General features: G+C 37.8%; 1 protein-coding gene across 5 annotated transcripts in view; it reads right to left on the reverse strand.

Annotated features, from left to right (window-relative positions):
* LOC137083219 (histone-lysine N-methyltransferase ASH1L-like) overlaps positions 1-19629 on the reverse strand; it is a 31660-nt gene extending 12031 nt beyond the window's left edge. For 2 of the 5 annotated variants that reach the window (XM_067449003.1, XM_067449006.1), the window contains exons 1-5: positions 19106-19628; positions 14123-14794; positions 9874-13366; positions 2240-2921; positions 2022-2116 (exon numbers count right to left, since the gene is read on the reverse strand). In XM_067449003.1, the coding sequence (XP_067305104.1) occupies positions 2022-2116; positions 2240-2921; positions 9874-13366; positions 14123-14617 (4765 nt within the window). In that variant the 5' untranslated portion in view covers positions 14618-14794; positions 19106-19628. Of the gene's footprint in view, positions 1-2021; positions 2117-2239; positions 2922-9873; positions 13367-14122; positions 14795-19105 lie in introns of all 5 variants that reach the window. The other 3 variants (XM_067449002.1, XM_067449004.1, XM_067449007.1) reach the window with 3 other exon arrangements.
* Positions 19630-21511: the final 1882 nt, after the last annotated feature.

The raw sequence follows: 21511 nt of genomic DNA on the forward strand, positions 1-21511 counted from the left end.
AAAATACAACTTAAAATAATATAAGTAATAATAATTTATATTATAATGTGACAAGCAGGGTGAGCGAGAGCCTTGAGAGAGCAACGCGAGGGATCTGAGACCGGTGTGACGCGAAGCCAATATCATCCAATTGCGGCCACAAATGTGCGTTATCGTGCTGGTGGGGGTTACCGTTTTTGTAGACTGGAATGCCCCCTTCTTCCTTACCTCTTCTGCTGAACTGCAAGCTCTCAACATCCGGATTAATATGTTCAACATTTGCTAGTTAGTTTTCCCTCAAACAGAAGCTTCAAAATAAGATCCAGCATCTTGCAACATGACATCATAACTTTGCGTAAACATACATTATCTGTATGCATTTTGAGTTATCTGCATGTTTGTCTACACCGTGTGATTCCGTGTGAAACTCCGCCTAAATGAACCAACCTCCCTGCATGTGATTCCGCATGAAAACTAACCATTATGTGTGTGTGTGTGTGTCACCACAATGTAAATGGATTTATACAAGTACTAAATTATGTTTTTTTGAAAATGTAAAAATGCAGAATATTTCTTGTGTGGGTAGGTTTAGGGATTAGGGTTGGGTGTAGGCAATCGTTATTGTGACTGACATGGCCAATAAAATGTTTAGAATCGGTTGCAGGGCATTCCCGCTGAACTGGTTTGGGGAAAAAATCACGCATACGGAAGATGAAATGACATCATACCCAGTGTGCCTTGAAAAACTCATTGCGATTGGTCGATGAGACGCTACCAGGAACGCCCAATAGGCGTTCTTGTTTCATGACAGGAATGCTCATAATCAAACCATTCACTGGTCTCGTGTCGTTCTCTCACAGCTTTCGAAAATCTCACATATAATATTTGAAAATGTAGGTTTTTTTGTGATGGTTAAACTGAATTTTTTGTGCATTTTCATATTTTAAAAATATGTTTGTCATTTTAATAATAATTTGTTTTTAAAGTGTTTCCTTTAAAGTACATGGATGAATCCTACTATGACAAATATAGTAAGTATAATTAGCTAATAAGGTTGTCTAATTTCTTAAAAGTACACAATGTAACTTTTGTGTTTAAAATTAACATTAAATGAGTCAATTCATAATCAACACTTCTTCCAAAACATGTTTTTGTCTTACCCTGATTCACTACAGTTAGCTAGTTATAAGTGTTTTTATTTTAAACTCAGCGGGATGGTTTTCACAGGAAATTGTGTGCAAAATACATTACTTGCCTGTGTGTGTCTCCTCATATCAGTAGTAGTTACAACAAGCTAGAAAGGTTGACATGGAGCACACTAAATCTCTAACATCCAATCACCCGTTTAAAAAAAAACGAAGCAAAACAGAGGAGAATCTGCTGGCAAGAAGATAATGTGACAGAGCTCGTAATAAAACAAGAATCAACATTGGCTTGGCTTTTCGGAGATGGTGAGAAACTAGGGACTTGAAATGTTATAAAGACAACGTGGAGATGGCTTTTTTTTATTACTTAACAGGTGAGTAAGGTATTTTATTGAACAGATAAATTGCCATATGAGTTCATTGTAAAGCATTATCTAATGTGTAATCTAATATTTTTTATGGTTGTTTTAGCATTGTGCTGGAATTTATTTTCAAGGAAGTACTGTGTCTATTAATGGGTATAGCTACAGTAAAGTCTTCAACTTGTCAGTTTGAGATCCTTTCCTAAACACAGACGCCATAAACCATTTTCATCTGCAGAGTCATGCAGAGACAAAGCACAACCAAAACAATGGTTTTGTACAAAATGGATTCAGTTTTGTTTTATTTAACCGCTAAAGGGCCAAAGGTTACATAGTGTACCTTTGATTATTATTCATGAGCAAATCAAGCATTTCAAAACTTGTGTGCCAGAACCAAGAGCTCTAGATTCTTTAATTTAATACCAGCTCATTATGGACTGATTATGACAGAGATAATTTCTTACTTTCAGTTCAACTTTCATAGTGACCTCAAAATGACCCCATTAAACTCACACACACACATACACAAACTTACCTACGTGTATAGGTGCAGGAAGCAGGCCGTGCTCATGTTCTTCAGGATCATACTCAAGGCAGTCTGTATGTACTGGAGAGGACAGACTCATGGGCCTGGACAGAGTAAACAAACAGACCAATGGTTTGTCAAGCTCTTTGTAGAGAGCTCTGTAAATAATGCTGCATTTAAATAAATATTCTTAAGACTTGTATATAAATACATGAGAGCTCGCTTACTTCTCGTTTTTATAGACATTTGAGTAAAGCCCCGCCCACTCGTATTTCTTTTCAGGTGGCACAGCAGACCTCTTCTCTGATTGGCTGTTTACTGACACCAATGGGGTCTGGGAAGGTGAGGATGTGTCAGCGTTTGAATGTGAGGCCTCTTGGCTCAGAGCAACATCTGTTCCTTCATCTACCTGCCCTTCGTTGCTTTTAGCTTCATCTCTTTTTTCCCTTCTTTTCCTTTTCTCATGTAGAGCCATGGCATCAATCGCATTGAGCACTGTGTAATCACCTCTTTCACCTTTCTTCCGTTTTGCAGGACACTCTGTCACTTCGTGATGTAAAGGTAGAGTTGGGAAAAAACATGGTGCAGGGTTTTTCCTTGGTCGACCTGGTCCCCTCCTCTTCACCTCACTTCCTGTGACCTGTTGACCTATGGGATTCTTTTTCCTGAGAGGCTTTTTGGCATGTTTCAGTGTACCCTTGTTCGTTGTGTTTTTAGAATTATTTAAATGAGATAGGCTGTTTTTGGTAGCAGAACAGGAGGAAAAAAGCCTGATATCATTGGTCTGAAAGTGTGTTCTGCTGATCTTGGCTGTTTTCTCTCTTCCTCCTCCCTCTTGTCCTTCATTAAGTGATGGACTAGCATGTGGATAGTGCTCACGGAAGAGTGAACCGCCAGGCTGGAAGCTCTCTGAAAGAGAAGAATAAAGATGTGAGCAACCACATTAGAGAAATTTACTAATTAATTGCAACAACTGATGTCGTCTTTAAATTGAACACGCTGTCCACGTTATTTTAGAACCAGTTTCACCAACGTAATTATGCAAATCAGGTAATACCCAAATGGGCAAAAAAAGCTATGCTGAGCTTAACTTCCATTATGCAATTCCACTTAATTGCAGGTCAGTTTGAGTCAGGTTCCTAAACTTGCTCTTTAAAGCTGGCAGCATTTCATAAATAAAGCTACAATTAGATTAAATCATTTAATAAAATAAACACAATGAGAGTCTGTTCAAACTACTTTGTGGGATAATATTTGTGTGAATATTTTTGGTGAATATTTTTTTAGTTAATCCACTGGAAAAAAATCATTCTGAAAGTAATCTCATTACCATATTATTTCTCTGTGTCATTGTTATAGCTGTAGTTTAGACTGAGAAAATTAGATTAACTATTAAGACTTACAGTTATAGCCATCGTCCTTGGTAATTTAATGTTGTAGTTATATTTTTTTATTGTGTAAATGTCCAGGGTTATGGAGCATATAGGGCACAACCCCAATTTGTGAGACAATAATTTAGTGAATTCACTCCCCAGTGTTCAATTAAGTTTAGATTTCATTAGTTCTGCCCACATCCCCGCAGCAAAATTGGATTTCCATTGCAATACAGAGCAAGCAAGTTTGAACAACTTTGGATTGTTTTAGCACAGCCTACACAGGCACTGTAATTACAATTATGTCACAATGATTACAATTACTGTTGGTACAAATGACAATTACAGTGAGCGAATGAAAGGAAGGGAAATATCTTTCCTGTTACTGAAGATGACCAAGTCATCATCATGAATTATTATTATATTTAAATCAATACTGAAACATTAAGAACCTGTGAGACATCAAGCAGGTGTTTTTGAGAACTACTATAATCCTGACCGTGGGAATTATACTGCCAGTATTTACTCCTTCACTGCAAATTCCTCTACTGTCCTCTACCAGTACAGTTAGTTTAGATATAACACTAAATCAATTTCACAGAGCTCCACTGGAGTGCATTCCACAGCGAGCCATACCCCAGGTCCCCAGCACTGTGATTGTGAGATGAAGATGGGTGTGTGCTTGAACAGACTTTACTAGAATGATAAAATAACAAATTTGACAGCATATAAAGACAGGCAGTGAGCATAAAGGCTGCATAAAATCACATTCCTGTTATCTCTCTAAAACTTCTCTGAGAGATGGAAAGGAAGGAAGAAAGTGAGTGAGTGAGAGACAGAGAAAGAGAAAATGGCCTAGGTACTTGTTTTTTTCAGCTATCTACAAAGAATCTATTTCTAGTCTCTGATGACAGCCAATCCTAGACTACAAAAAAAAATATCCACCTCTGAAAGAAAGTGCGAGGACACATTAACATCTGATATATCAGATATACTTAGCATTAATAACATTTTTAGGCAGAGTAAATACAAAAGAGTGGCATTTTTAGGGCACATCTGGCTCTGATTACAAAACGTGTTATTGCCATATATTCATTTTCGCTTAGAAAAACATTCCTTCCTTTCCCCTGTTCTTTCTGTCAATCATTTGTCACATTTCACTTGTAGATTTCCATGCTCAAATTTCATCTTTTCCACTAGCATCACCACATTTCCTTACCGCTGCTGAATGCCTGCTCTTTCTCATTCACCCTTTCCAAATCAAACAGACTGTTTTGGCCACAGGCTGACAGAAGTTCTATGGCAGAGTCTTAAATGGAAATTCTTTGGCAGGAACATGACAGAATAAGCATATAATTCATAACGGTTAAATGTATAGCAGAAATCTGGGTGGTTCCCTTTTACAGAAATACTCAAATGTCAAGCATTAAGATTAAAGCGTACGTTTACATATAAATAAGCACTTTCATACTTCAGAAATGTAAAAGCAATTTTGATACCCTATTTGAATCCTTGTCCACTGAAAATACAAAGTCAGCATGACAGAAAAAAAACAGTGCTGCTTAGACTAAAAAATCCCGGTAGTACTTTAGTTTAAGCATTTATCCACAAAATGAGTGTTTTGATTTTGTTTGCTGGTGAAAGAAATTAAACAACAACAGCAAAGCGGTTCTAAAGAAGGATTTCATTACAGAGAACCATGAAGCTAAGATTATGTTTGAGGAAATGTTAACACTATTCTTTTACTTCCTTGCAAGAGTTGGTATTTCATTAAGGAAATCAGGAAACATTTTTATTTGTTTAGAAACGGTATCCTGATTTGCTAGTAGCCTTTTTTACATTATTAGGCAGAAGGAAAATCCCTTCCTCTGGTTTTAGGTTTTACAGATTAATTTTCCATTGACAAAATAGGTATATACACTAAAAGGATTATCAACAAGCAAGCAGTAACATAATGCTTGTTACTCACAGATTATCAATTCAAGTTAACGCAATGCCTAATGTTAGTTTGATTACTTGTGTTACATGAGAAAATAAATATTCTTTGTCTACATGATGTAGTAGATTTAATGTGGGTGCGGTTCAGGTCGCAGTCTTTATGTCAAACAGGTCAGGTTCCTAATTAAATCAGAACTGCTGTTGGATAACATAACTATTTTATAGACAGGCCAAGTTATGAAGTGATAAAGTAAGTGTTGCAAGCAGGGTGGAGCCAAGAGCCATTAGAACGAAATGAGGCTGGTTGTGCGAGGGCCGTCACACTGATTTCAAGTCACGCAGAGGAGCTATGGAAGGATAAAAGGATAAGTGACAACAGTGAAGGAGGAGAGAGGACCAGGCCTGGAACATTTTTGATGATGTTTTGTTATATGTGGCAGTCGTTTGTCATTGCTTCCATTTTACTTTCATTTTGTTGTTTATTTTGTGATTAAAATGTTATGTTAAACATTCACCAGTTCCAGCCTCCCTCACTCCTGAGTCATTAACATTGGGTGCGTTTACATGCACACCAGTAAGCTGATAACTACAAAAAATCAGCTTATTGAAATAACCAGTTTTCCCCGTTTACATGCAAAGCAGTAAACGGACAACGCAAGTAAACAGCGTTTACATGACTATTTATGAACCGGGTTATTTCCTTGTAGTGTAATAATAATGTCCATATATCTGACTCTAAATTTTTAAAATTTTACGTCAGTTGTGATGTTAAATAAAGCGTGCACCGTGTCAGCGGGAGATTTACGGCTCATATTATCCCTTATGCAGTTATGTAGCGTTTTGACTGAACCTCTTCTACTTCTGCTGCATGTGATGAGAATAACACATCTTTACAATTTTCTGGGTTTTAAACGAGTCTGCGTTTATGATGTATGTCCTTATTTCATGCAAAACACTAGCTCGCTCTGTCTGGATGCGTTTAAATCTGCTCTAAATTTGCGTTTTTGTCACCTATCACACATGCGCACTTCAATAAGCCGACAGAAAGCAGGTTAATGTGTTTACATGCAGCGCGAAATCGAGGTAAGAGGCAAAAAACTACCTGTTCCGACCGGTTTATGCTTACGCCGTTTATGACATTACTCCGATAAAAGAAAACAGGTTACCGCGTTTACATGACCATATTCATTGTCGGCTTATTTGGCATAATCGGCTTAAGAACGTGCATGTAAACGAACCCAGTGTTACAGATACGCCCGGAATCATTGAATTGACCAGGTTATCAGTAAGTCTTACCAAATGAAGGCATCACCTACTCTGATGGAAAGTTTCATTTGTACACCTCAATGACGTGAACAAGACGAACTTAAGGATTGCAAAAATTATGCTTCTGAACTCTGTCACACGTGTGGCTCTAATGATGCGCACAATGCAGGAGGATTCAGAGAAATTATCAGGTTTTAATAACAAATCTAGAAAAAAACTCAGGAGAACACAACCTAAACTATAAACAATACCGGACAAAGAAAAAAAGAAACTAAGGGCTTAAATACACAGGGAGAGTTAATTAACCAGAACAGAGACAGGTGCAGGATCAATCAGAAACTAATGACCAAACACAGGCAAAACGGGAAGAGGAAAAATTAAACCAAGACACAAAGAAGCTAAACGAACAGACTTAGACATAACCTGGCATTAAGCACCACCCCTGTCGGCTTCGTGTGTCCTGGGCTTTAAACAAACTAAGAGAGTCCAACAGAGGAGGGAGAGTAGGAAACTGGAAATGCTGGAGGGAGAAACCAGGGAGGTAATGAGTGTGGGAGGAGCCAAGGAGGAAAGCAGAAGTAGCCAGGCGGTGACCCAGACCACAGTTAGGACAAAGGCCTATGACATAGCTGAAGGAGGGAGGACCCATGGAGGAGAATTTGAGTTTTATCCAGGGAGGCGACAGACAGAGACAGAGCCGATGGAAGTGGAGACCCAAGAAAAGCCGATGAGACCAAGGGAAACCGATGGATCTGGACCCCAAGGACGAAGCTGCAGCCCGAGCGTCCGAGGTGAAGCCAGGGTACCAGAGTACAGTGGGATTGAGGACCAAGGAGGAGCCCGACAGAGCCATGGTGCAGACAGAGTGATGTCTGACCAAGGCAGAGCAGGAGGGATGAGGGAGCCTGGTAAAGCCGTTAGGATGTTGGTCACAGGTGGAGCCAAAGGAGGGAGGAGCCAAGGTGGAGACTTGGAGCATCGCCGGACCAATAGAGACAGGAGATACAGGGAAATACCCTCTTCCAGTTCCTGATTATATCATGTAATGGGCCAGCTGAAGCTCCCTCTCAACAATAAGAGCATGTATGTGGTTCCACTCCATGCCCTCAAACTCCACAAGGACACCTACAGTGATGGATAGTGTAGCTGGCTCGTACACCTGGTCAGACAATCCAAAGGGCTCAAGTTCCAGGGCGATGATTGCCTCAGTTTTTATTCCATCTGGCGCTGAAATCATAGCAGACTCGGGCTTCATGTCTGTGGTGGGCTCTGGCCAATCACCTGAGGACCAACAATGGACAGGCGTGCCTTGGATCACTCACTAAGGCTGGTATAATAAAACACACAAAGCAAGCGATCATGATAGTGTGGGAGGCACGCAAGATCTAAAAAGTCCTCGGTGTGGTCCTCAAGTTTTCACTCCTTCTGTTCTAGGCAGAGCAGTTAGACAGTTAGACAGCCAGCAAGTCCATTACAAAAAAGATGTTATCTGGGTCCAGTATTCTGTCACACATGTGGCATGATACGCGACGCATGAGATTCAGAAAAATAAACATTAATAAATAATTAATCATAAATAAATAAAAATCGAAGGCACGTTTAGAAAATCGACTTAAATGTCCTAATTGAACCAGGGCCTAATACTGGGTAAATCTAAGCCCTGTCTGTAAAACCATGCCTAAGTTCTTATTATACACTAAGTGCGAATAATGATAGATATTATTTATGCCACTGAGTGTAAATAGCAGCATTTCTTACTTCTTGATCTGCTTGATCTGAATAGCATTCAATTCTTGATCTGCTGAGTGAAAATAATGATTCTATTTAAACTATATTAAAATACCAGTATTTTCTTTGCAATAAGTGTAAATAGTAGTTAGATGATATTTCTACTATTGACATACTATTTGCACCTCACTGTCGAGGGTCATTAATGTTATGCAATAATAACATAGAGAATAAATTATTATACTTATTAAAATGATTAAACAATGGCAATTTATTGGGGCAATAAAGCCCTCCCTAAACTTAACTTTAACCCTAACTGATAACACTACCACATACCTCACCCCTACACTATTGCTGCTGTACACAGTCAGGTGTCTTCCGTAATTTTGTCTGGCCCAACCAGATATCAGTCAGACTATTTTCACTTAGTGTAAATAAACACACCGTAGTCAGAAACTAAAGACCAAGGAACACAGGCAAAATGGGAGTGAAACACAATGAAACTAACAGACATAAACATAACCCTGACACTCTGAAGGCTGTTGGAAATTGTTGCTTTTGAAAGATTAATCTGATCTCATGTTAGGTATTATTGTTTTATTTTTATACCTGCAATTTTTGTATTTTCTCATTCAATTTATTTATTTATTTTTGCGGCAGTGGCAGCCTCCTCCTCTATAAAGTCCCCCTGATGGGCAGGTATTCTTAATAAACAGTAAAAGCTGCATGCACAAAGACCAAATGTCCCAGTCTTCCTGCTGTGAGAAGTTCTTAGCATGCTGGCATTTATTTCTTACCATATGTTTTCAGCAATGCAAATAAGCCAAATATGCATTGCTTTTGTCCCTAAAGGTATGTACTTGAAGAGAAAAAGACTCACAGTTTCACAGGCTTGAGATCCAAAATACAAATATCCATGGTATGAACAAAAATAAAATTCAATTTAACTTGGCAATAAATCACGTTTTCAACTGGTGCTATATGGACAACTAACCACAGTTACATTAAAATATGAGATTCATAAAGGCATTCAAAACCTATTCAGATGTTGCGGTTTCAATCTCTTCATCTTAAGCTATCCAAGAGAACATAACACAAAACAACTAAATAATGATAGCAACATCAATGCTAGAATAACACATAATGTGTAGAGCTAATACATAATAATATTTACACACAAGAGAGACCATATACCTCTCAGTGAACTAATAAACAGATTCTCTGCCAAGGAAAATCTGTGTAGCCAATTACACGCAGAGCAAAATCAAGCTCCATTTTGGTACCTAACCAGTAAAACTGTGGGAGATAAATAAGACCATAGACTTTTAAACCTATAATAAATTAGTCTTATTTCACAGTTCAAAGACTGTAATTATTTCCACAAGCATCTAATTTTGTTAATAGGAACAAAAGGATACTAAATAGAACTTTTCAAAGCCAAAAAACGCTAGGTTGTATCCTTAAATAAATAATGTCTTCCCTAATATGTCACCCAAGCAGTGACATTTGTTTGTTACATACAAACAAACAAATAAAATAATCTCATGCCATCTTACCTGACGTTTTTTTGCCTCCAGCCGAGCAAGACTCCTTCATCATTGAGCTTCCAGGTCTCATTAAGTTTCTTGAAGCACACTGATCTCCATCAGTACTCCTTTGGCCTGTCATTCGACTGTACCCACTGCTAGCAAGGTTGGGGTTCCTCAGGAAAGCACGATGGTGACTTGTTCTGTCTACTAGGAGAGGTGATTGTAGGTCTTCATCACCTTCATCATCATCCTCCTGGTACCCTGACCCAGCTTCTTGGTTTAAGCCCCTGTTCCTCTGCTCTACCTGAAAGCGCTCTTGCCACCTCCATGGCTGCTGATGCTCTGCCCACCTAACTTTTGATATTGGTCTCAGGTGTGCAGGTCCTATATATGAAAGTGGTGAAGTTTTGTGTTTGTCTGTTTGTTTTAAGGGTGTTGAGGAAGAGCAGGGGGAATTTGAGGACAGACCCCTTCTAAAATGGTCTTTTCTGAGCTTACTTTGTCCAAGTAAACCCTCTGTTCCTTCTCTTTCTCTTAGCCTATCATCCACAAATCTTCTATCTCGACCTTGCTCTCCATTGTCTTTCCTTTGCCAGCTATTTCTACTGAACCAGTCACTAGAGGAATGCGATGTGACATTAGCGTAGGTCGCCTGTGGTTTCCCGCTACAAAGTACAGAGTCACGTTTCAGAAATTTGTGCTTCCTTTTATGGAACTTTGATGGGCTTAAAATTGGATTTTTGGAGTAGGGGTGCACATAAGAGGGTAAAAAAGGTGACGAAGGGTATATAGTTGCAGATGGAGGGTATCCGCTATAAAGTCCAAAACCAAATGAAGTAGTAGAGAGTGGCATTTTGTAGGGCGAGTGGTAACATCCACCTCCTGACAGTGGAAAGCCAAGTTTGTGCACTACCGGACAATGTGTAACAATATGTTCACCTGGTTGTGAGGGGCATCTGTTGTTCCTTTTAAAATCTGCCATTCCAACATAATGCAGAGAGTCATGGGAAAAGTCTGACTGAGGTGAGTAGTAACCACTGAAATTGATTTGAAACATTGTTGGATGGTGAAGGTTTTGCGGCAGACACTGAAGAACATGAGCTTTACCTTTCCCACTCTTTCTTCCAGCCTTTTCATCATCTCCGCACCCCCGTGATGATATATGATGCACAATATGAATCTCACTAAGTCTGACCACTAACTCCTCAACCTCTGCCAGAAAGGCTGGGTCTTGCCTTTTTGCCCTGAGTTGAAGATACTTTTTCTTACATTTGTGTTTATGTCTCCTGGTCTTATCATGGCTAAAGCAATTGTGACTTTTTCTATGGCACTTATGCTCCAATACTGATCGTGCAAGGTGTGCTGTTCTGTGATCTTGAATTCTTACAGAGCCTAACTGGGATGTGGCCGAAGGGTGTGGGGCTGACTGTGAAGAGGAGGGAGATTTAGATTTCTCTTCAGGCACTGCTTTAACCTTTTGGGAACTGGTTAATTTTGGAGCAGAATCTTGATTATATTCATGGTTGCCAGGATGAAGCTTTCTCCGGAAAGAACTGATAGTGGGCGAAGGGGACTCGGGATGTTTAAATGAATAGGGGAAGCTGCGCAAAGCAGATTGGCCATTAAATGAATGGCTATGTTCACCAGAAGTGGACAAAGAGTTCAACTGATTTGAAGATTCTGTCAAGACTTGCTGAGACTTCTGACTCAGAACACGGCCAGAGTCTTGGCCAGAAGTTTCCCTTTGAATTTTAGGTTTACGACCTCTCCTTTTTCCTATGTAGATAGTCCCACGTTTGCTGACATTAATTTGTGGACCAAGTTTTGCCCCAAAAGATGTAAGAAGTGAGGATAAAGAGTGTGTACCATCTGAAACTGAACAATCAGCATCCTCTTCATTATTCTTCTGAGCAAAATCAGTTGGGTAACTTTGACTTTGGCCAGAAAGAAACTCTGTGAGTACTTTATCCTTCTTCTTCACTCTCATCTTATTGATATTTTTTATAATTGTCTTCATTATTAACCTATTTCGTTTGCGGCGGATTTGAGCATCTCTAGCTTTGGACAAGGAGGGTTTGAGTTTTCCTTCAGCCCCCTTCTTCCCAGATGATGAGTTCTGTGATTTAGATTTCTTTGTATGCACAGATGAGGGACATTTGAGATGAACTTGTGTTTTGGGTGTTGGCTTTAGAAGTTTCAGTCCATCCTCTGGATCAGGTAAATTTGAGTGTTCAAGTATCGGGAGCTTAGTAGAAGACTTCTGAGACTTACTTTCCTGAGGAGACTCATCCAACCGGATGATTTTTGGACGACCCCTTTTCTTACGAGGGGGCTCAAGGGAGTTTTCTGATTTGGGGGATGAATGTTGCAGTTGTTTAGATTTAGGAGGTCGTCCAACTGGTCTTGGTTTACCCTGCTGTGATGCCAATGCCTTTGAGGACTTCATGGAATTTCCTTTTATAGGTTTTGATTTTTGAGGTATAATTTTAAAGGCAGTGGAACTAACATTAGCAGTTTTCACAAGATCCATCTTCTCTCCTTTATTTGCCACCTTTGTCCTCTGAACAGCTTTTTGTTTTTTTTGTGAGATGGTATTTTGTTTGGGATGTAAAGATGACTCGTCACTTAGAACAGAACTGTTAAACTGAGAATCTGCACAGCTGGAAGTTTGAGAGGAACACTGCACATCTTTTTCCTGGTTTGAACTATGCCTATCTCTTTTCTTATTCTTATCAAAAATATGCCCTATCCTGCCGCCATCATTTGGCTGGACAGCAACAATGAGGGCGGGTTCCACGGTCATTTTTGTGGTGTCATCTATGACTTCACTTTCATTATACTTCTTGCTTCTTTCTCTGCTCTCCAGTAATTCTTTCGTACAAGTGCTGTTCACAGGAGTTACTGATTCAGCAGATTTATCTGAAACAGGAAGGAGCAGATGTGTCTTGATAGAGGGACTTGCTTGATGCATTAAACCATTGTCCTTACTATGATTGTTAGTTATGATGTTACATATGTTATTGGAACATGAAGAATCACCATCCTTTTTCTCATTTGCATTCGAAACCTTGTCAACATTACTTTCCCTGATTCTAGAAGTCTTTTTTGGAGGACAGGGAGTTTGCTTTAGTGAATTCTCATTACATGGTATTGGAAATGATGTGATTTCATTTTCAAGACTGGAAGAAGTCTGCTGAGACGTCTGAGCATTCAGAGTCATAACCTTTGAACCTTCTGATCTGAGGGTGGAAGTCATTACTTCTCCAGTTGGGAGATCTTTACCCTTTTCTTTTTGAGCATTTAAAATTAGTGTGCTGTCATGTGGACTGGAGTTCTGTTGTAATGAGGAGGGTGGAGAAGGTGCAGCTGGAGGTGAATATGTCTGCTTCAGCAAGGTAGAGGAGGTTTTTCTGTCTGAAAGTGGTACTTTGCTATCTGTCTGTGGTTGAACTGCATAAGAAGGCCCATCTGATGGGCATAATGACTTTGAGTCAGTCTTCTTTGTGTTTTTTGATGGAATCTGTTGAAAGAAAGGACATATGCAGACTAGAATTCATTAGGAAATATTTGAAGATTTTCAGTAATTCAGGTCTGGGAGTAGAATTACTGAATTCAAGTAGTAGAATTACTAATTCAGGTCTCTCCAAAATATCCATTAAAATGAAATCAAAGGCAACCTGGACAGGCAGATAGGCTTCTGGCAGTTTTCATTACATGATGACTTTGACAGGCTTTGACTCAGTTTCACAGACATTTCATAAAAGCACATCACTAATGTTAAATAAGGTTTGCAATCATTTTTATTTATTACTAGTTTAGTGTATCCATTCCATGTTACTATGATCAGGATTTGTTAGAAGGATCTGAGTGAATTAGACATGGCTTATAACACTTGAGCAAAAAATAAAACAAATAGGAATGTATTTAGCTGTAGGCTTTCCAGTAAATGTGTCCTGGTCATAAGAACCAACAAAAATGAATAAGAGAGCAAAGATGGAAGACTTACAACTGCCTATTTGTCAGTATGTGGGAGAGTGGACAAAAAAAGGAGTGAGAAAGAGCGAGAAAATAAGATCTGACTCTGAGTGAGAAAAAAGACAAAATAGATGCGTGTTATAAATGAGGGGATGTAAAAATAGATCAAAACTGTCAAACTGCTGGTGGCTAAAAATGGCAAGATGCAGACAGAAATAGTAACAATCATTTGGCACTATATTTTTAAAGAACTTTAGAATTAAAGCATGAAAGAAATAAAGAAAATTAAAGAAAGACTTACCTTTTTAGAGGCCGTAATGTCTGGTGTAGATTCACCTTTTTTGGATGAAGTGGGAAGTGGGGGATTCATCCTTGTGGAACCTTTAGGAGAAGTGGAATTGTTGCTATCTTTTTTTCGAAAAGGCTGCTTGCCCACTCTGATCTCAGAACTGGAGACGTCACCTCCACATGAAATATGACCATCTCCATGTGCAAGCCTTTGAGAGATCCTAATTGTGGGCCTGCATATGAAGTTCTCGAGGCTCTTTGGAGGCTTCTTTGTCCGTTTTGCTCCAACCCCTATTTTCATTCTTACATTTCCATCTGACTGGTCAGACTTTGTAAGTGTTAACTCCCTCAGTCTAGTCTGCTGCTGGTGCTCAAGTTCGCTGTTAGTACTTTTTGAGGAAGCTTCTGGTTCAGCCCCTTTGGTTTTCCTCATCCTCTTTCTGTCTTCTGTCCTCTCTTCTTTCTCCAGTCTTGGTGCATGCGTTGTCTTTTGCTTTTTCTTATCCATTTGAACTTTCAGAGTAGTAGACGTTTATGGGAGAAGTACTTTGACTACACAGTTTTGTCAATAATAAATGTTCAGCTTATGCAAAAAGATAATGTTAGTTTTTTCAGTCTTATTTAATACTCTTTTATATCTCACTTGACTTCAGAGAGTAATAAGGTACTGGTGCAATGGAAGGGGCTATAAAGTAAAAACAAGATAGAGACAGACATTAGTCACAGTTTACTCAGTTTCACATAATATGACAAAGCATTCAAAATGTTTCATCAGAACAGCTCAGCACAAAGTGTACACTATGCAGGCGATACAACAGAAAATTCTACACATTTCAACATTGCAACTTTACACTCAACCGCTGAGTTACCTGAGCTAGTGCTGTGACTGACTAGTTCAAATACTTAGTGCTCAATTTAGAGACATGGATTATTAAAGCATGTGCAGCTGGCTCTGAACATGCCGATTCAAATGCTAATGGAATCTGTTTTTTAGTAGCTGACACAAAATACTTTTAGAAGTATACGTCCTGCAGTGTGAAATTCTATGCTGTATTTCTACACTGTAAAACATTATTTACAAAAAAGTTACCTGGTTGCCTTAAAATTTTGAGTTAGTTAATACAATGAACATTTTTTGAGATTCGACAACCTTTATTAAAAGATTATTAAAAGATTTTGTAAGCATATTGGGTAATTGTGTTATTTCTGATGACGCAGTGAAACATGCCAAATAGTGCTATTTTCATGATTTATCAGAATTTTTATGTGGTTCAGATACAATAATATGTATCTTTAGTTTCTATTTATTAAACAAATTTCCTTCATTGTATCAACTAAAATTTTTAATTTCAATAAACTCAAAATGTTACAACCAGGTTACTTACTTTTTTAAGTTAAACCAACAACAACAACAACAACAAAAATTACAGTGTAGAACACAATATTTTCCTGATTACTGAACTAAAACAAACAAACAAACAAACAAGAGCAACAACAAAATAATTTATTTAGATAAATATATAGATGGAGAAATTAAGTAAAGAGAGAGGGTGGGATTGGGAAAGGACCATGATCTGGGACTCAAACAAAAAAATCTCGCCACATTTCAGAGCGCTGCCCATTAGGCTATTGGCTCCGACTAACAATACCTATTTTTTTTTATTGAAGATGGGAGGAATGTCTTGTTACTACTTTCATTAGTTTGTTGATTTAGAAATGCATTGATTTATCTGCTCCCATAAGCCATGCACATTTTTAGCTTCATTATTTGTTGCCCTGTCAGAGCAGTTCAGAATACTTAAATTTGGTGTAATAGAAGGGCAGCTCAATGAGTATTATGATGCATGAGATGAAGAATTCATCTTTAAAAAACCCAGATAGCTTTATCTAACACTGTTTAGTTCTTTAATATAACAAATGATTGTGTCAAATGAACAATTTGAACTCTAAAGGAAGCTTTTACACAGAAAAAAAAACTATAAGTAAGATTTACTTAATTAATTGCCTAATTTTAAAGTAAATTACACAATTAAGTAAACTCTACTTAACTAATTTAAGTAAATTTAACAAAGACAATAAGTAATTTAAACCTGGCCAGTAAAAGGTTGAGTAATTTCAACTTAGTTGAAGTTTCCTTTGAAGTACAATTTACTAAAAAAATGTAACATTGAATTAAACCACATTTTTGTTCACATTTTGCACATCTTTACTTAAAAATATCTATGTAAATAACACAATAGATATTGTGTAAATACCATATCTGCATAATAGAAGTAACACGTCGGAACCTGAAGACAGATCTCAATACACACTGATGGTAACATTTGCTGGATCGTGTTTGAGTATGACTGTGTCATTTTGAGTAGCAATTGAACTCCAAATGTCACAAAATGGCAAGTTACTAAACCTAACAACAAAAGCTATGATAAAACAATGTAACAGCACTGGAAAACAGCGAAAAAATCAACCTAATTAATTATTCAAACCCCAGTGCATGATGAGAACACCATGAGAAAACTTTAGTAATTTTACTTAATTTTATAATGTTGATAATTACGATTTAATTTCTGCATACTTGAATTGAGTAATAATTTAGAAGTTACTTACTTTTAAAATTCTTATCTGTGCTAAATTTTTCATGTATAAATTATATTTGTTTTTTCTGTACTTAACCACAAAATATTTTGTATCCGTGTACAGTAAATGTGAAGAGAAGTAGGTTAGCCAGGTCTACTTTCAAATTAACTCTACAATAAAAACTAATTAAAATCTCAGTATTCTATATACGACTTCCTTTGGGACATACCCACATAAAAATCCCCAGCAATTGCAGAAAGCTGGCTGAAACTCTGTTTTGAGTTGTCTGAAAGGCAGGTGCTTTCCCACACAGAGTGAGCTCATTCTATGGAAGATTCCGCATGATGACCTCAGTGCGTTAACTTGCACAGGGGACCCATAAAATCCAGCGGCTGACCTCCAGGCTCCAGGGAGGAACACACTAATAAAGCCCAGGATCGGTAGCCTAAGACATCTGTGGGTTGTTGACTGTACTCTGTCAAAGCATTTCTAATATCAAAATTTCTATCCACGGATACACCTTTTGTCTAACTGTAAGGTAAAGTGTCCCACCCTAATCTCTCAGTCTTTGTCTTGACTCATATTGTGTAGTGTTTAAGGGACCGTTTTAGATAGTAAAAGTAACACCCTTTGCACGTTGTTTCAGTCTTTGCTAATTCTTATTAAGAATACAAACTCCAACAGCATTTCACATGCTGAGTGCAATCTTCTCAACTCCTCCTTTAGGATTTGGTGCTAAGAAAACAATCCCAATGGAACGCTTGAAAAGAAAAATGGCCCGAGGAGAGGAGAGAGCAAAGTACAATGATGTGTGTGTTACAGAGCTGAAGAGGGATCTCTGTGGCTATTAGTAGCACAGTTCAGAAGCAAAGTGAGAAGGACGTTTGAGGGTCTTTCTCTCCCTGGGACATAAGCCTACTTTTCAATATTTACCATAATTATTCATTTTCTCGTACTGCCTCAGCATTCTGTCTATCCACAGGTTTCCTTTCCCCATCTATTCCCAGCCTTTCTGTTCTCTTGGTGCTGGTTTTGTCTTTCAATATATAATTTGCTCTCTCTTTTACACCCCATCTTTAAGGCATCTTTAAGGCATCTTTTCAAAGCAAGACCACACTGTGCAGTTAAATAAGTCACTGTTTGTCTGTAAATCAAAAACATATGTCCTTGCTTAAAACTTTATTTTGGTATTGCTAATACAAATCTTTGCAAGCAAGTGAAAATCTCATAGAAAATAATCTCTAATTAAATTAGAATTTTTCCACGTTCTACTCCTCTCATTTCCCCACATTTTCAATAGTGTCCCTTTTATTCATTTTTACTCGGATGATGTAGCCTATTCTCAATCCAACTCTTCAGTGTCAAGTGCAATGAGGAAGTTATTAGGTTTCACTATGTTTCAGTTTGTGTATGCTATCTCATTACAAACTGTTATCTTATACTGTTCAACACATTCTGTCGTCTTACGTACACTTACGCAGGTTAACACCAGCCTTTGTCAGTCAAGCAGAACTGTTAAGCTCTTCTGTTTCGCTTGTTAAGCAGATCCAGCCAAATATTGTTAATCGGTGGAATGTGAAAGTAGCAGTGGAGTGCATTAGAGTTGCAAACAAGATGACATCACTGAGCACTGCCCTTTCGAAAAGCTTTTCTCCCTGACAAGAATCCCTGGGCAAACTCAGAGAGCTGACCGTGATTTGCCCGCAAATCCATCTGCCAAATTTGAAAATACAAAAGGATAAAGCTATTTCGATTCTACGGGCTCCTCTGTGACCTAGATATAGCCTGGTGATCCCAAAATAGCATAGAACTGGAGCATTAAATGAAAAAGCAACAGAGATATGGACACTTAATTAGGTGTCTATGGCAATATGTTTTAGTTGGTTAGCGCTTGAGCAGACGAGCACAGCATGTCAATGCAGTCAGTGTGAAGACGACTTGATTGATGGGACATTAAAAGTAGCTGGTAGAATAAGTTACTGCTTCCCTCCCTGTAGATAGAATGTAAAGATACAGGTTTTCCAGTGAAAAGAAAACGGAGTAATGTCAATACGATCGACAGCGCGAGGACAGAATCGATATAAAGTTCTCGGGAAAGTAGCAAAAATGGGATAGGAAGACCGCGACTTATCTTTCTAATCTAGTATCAGCTATTTCTATCTGTTTACCGTTAATTACGGCGTTTTTATTTGAATATCTTAATTTGTATTTGCGATAATGCACGCGCGTATGTTTACGATAAAAAGTGTCTGCGTATTCATGCGCGAGGGCCTCGCAGATGATGGTCCCGTTTCGAATTACATTTTTATTAAGCAACGGGTGTAGTACACTCCGAAAATGTTCTCTAAAACTAGTCGGAGGGTTAAGAAAACAATAATAACCAATTTCACATTGCTTCTCGAAATGAAAAATGACTTACCCGAGCTGCAGAGAGGACGTATCTCAAGAAAAGGAGCAGCTAATTTACAAGTGTGCGCAACGAGCTGAAACGATAAATGGAGGGATGTTGCGTATCCATTGCGCGAAGCGAAGGACCCATGAAGATGAACATTGTGCAACACCACACGATACTCACGTCCCCCCTTCTTCTTCTCTTAGCCCCCCTGTTTCTCTCCGTCTCTTGCGCAGTTGTTTTACATCAAAAGCATGGTCGTACATTGTGTACCCAGATAGCCACAACCCAAGTTCACCGATGAGGGGAGACGGAGGAGAGGAATGACCATGCTGTACATGTTCGGTTACTGAGCTGATGCCTGCAACTTGAGCTAAATTTACCCACCAATAACACGAGAAAAGATAAATGTAAACAGACACGCACATTTATCACCCTAGCGGATGCTGTTTTATCGACACCATCAAAGAGCGGATCAAAGCAACGATAGTCATTAAATCTAACATGTGTGTGCGTTAGAATATGATATTGAGTAATCTAACCCGAGATGGCCGACTTTGAAATGATGAGCAATGATGTAATTGAATTGTGGGCCAGCCTGCGTCGTTCATTGGAAAATGGTATTAAGTGTCCAAATTTTGTAATATATGAATATTTGAGATTTAATTTAATGTACTAGCTACATTACACACAAATAACAACCATCTGAAAACTTCGTGCCCACACATCTGACTTGAAATACCGATGAGGTCGATTGCTAACACATATTTTGTATCTTTCCATTAATTGCTTTTTTTGCTTTTACGTTGCATTACAACATAAAATAATAATATTATAATCTGCAGTAACTGCGCACTTACTACTGAGTGACCTATGGGTGGTGCAAACATAATACAGTAGCCTAGCTATATCTCTACTGGACAAACTGTAAAATAAAGTTATATACAAGCTAGATAATGTAGCTATATGTTAGGTTATGCAATTCAATTTGTAATACATAACAATAACAATGATTAAAAAAATAAAAATAAAACAGAATTAAAATCTTGTTTGTTAGCCTAGGCCTACAGCCAAGTTTAATTTAAAACAGAAAACATTTTATGTTTCAGAGGTAAGGCTTAAGTATATTACTTATTAAGATTACTATTAGCCTATAGCTTACTCAGTAGACTACTTAAGTTAGGAAGACTTAAAGGCTAGTTCACCCAAAAATGAAAATTACTTCATAAAATCACTTTATAGAACTGCGGTTAAACCACTTGAATCACATGCATTATTTTATTATGTCTTTACTACCTGAAAGTGGTAGTGGCGTATAGGCTGTCAATGGAATGACAGAAATCGCTCAGATTTCATTAAATATATATATATATATATATATATATATATATATATATATATATATATATATATATATATATATATATATATATATATATATATATATATATATATATATATATATATATTTGTGTAAATAATGTAAATAATTTTATTGGGGTGAACTATCCCTTTAATAATTATATATTTAAACCACGACCATGAATTTTATTATCTATTCCAGCTTCTTTTGGCGTCTACAATAGGTTACTTGAATAATGCCATCTGTTAAAGGGATAGTTCACCCCAAAATTTAAACTCTGTCATTAATTCTTCACCCTCATGTTGTTCCAAACCAGTAAGATGTTCCTCTTCGGAACACAAATTAAGATATTTTAATGAAATCTTAACAGATTGAATTTAGGCTTTTATTCACATATAAGCATTGATCAGTAAACATAAACAGAAGCTCAGCTGGACCTGCATGACGTGCGAAAACAAACCTCACTGATTCTTGGAGAAGCTCAAATGTGCTGCATAAAAGACCCGATTGGTTCTTGCATGTCAATCAAGCATGCTTGAGCTTCTGTTTACCACAATTGATGTGTGAGTTGATGAATGTTTATATGTGAATAGAAGCCTAAATCAAATCTGTTCATCAGCGATTGTGTCTCTTCAGAAAATGTTGGACTAATCCACAACATTCATATAAATTAGTGTTACCATCTCTGAACCTTTTGGTGCGTCAAAGTGTGAGTTGCGTAGGTGTCAATGGAGGAACAGATATCTCTCAGATTCCTTCAAAAAATATCTTCATTTGTATGCCAAACATACACAAATGTCTTACGGGTTTGGAACAACATGAGGGTGAAAAGCCTAATTAATGACAGAATTTTCATTTTTGGGTGAACGAAATCTTGAGTATTCCCATTCATTTTAGTGGAGGTCTTTCTTTCTTTCTTTCTTTCTTTCTTTCTTTCTTTCTTTCTTTCTTTCTTTCTTTCTTTCTTTCTTTTATTGAATTCCAACAATTAAGCAAACCTATGTTCTCACTACATTTGAATAAAGCCTTAAACAAACAATTTAAATAAAGGGCATTTTTAGTTTTTATGG

The sequence above is a fragment of the Pseudorasbora parva genome, chromosome 7 (assembly GCF_024679245.1).
Source record: "Pseudorasbora parva isolate DD20220531a chromosome 7, ASM2467924v1, whole genome shotgun sequence".
Lineage (NCBI taxonomy): Eukaryota > Metazoa > Chordata > Actinopteri > Cypriniformes > Gobionidae > Pseudorasbora > Pseudorasbora parva.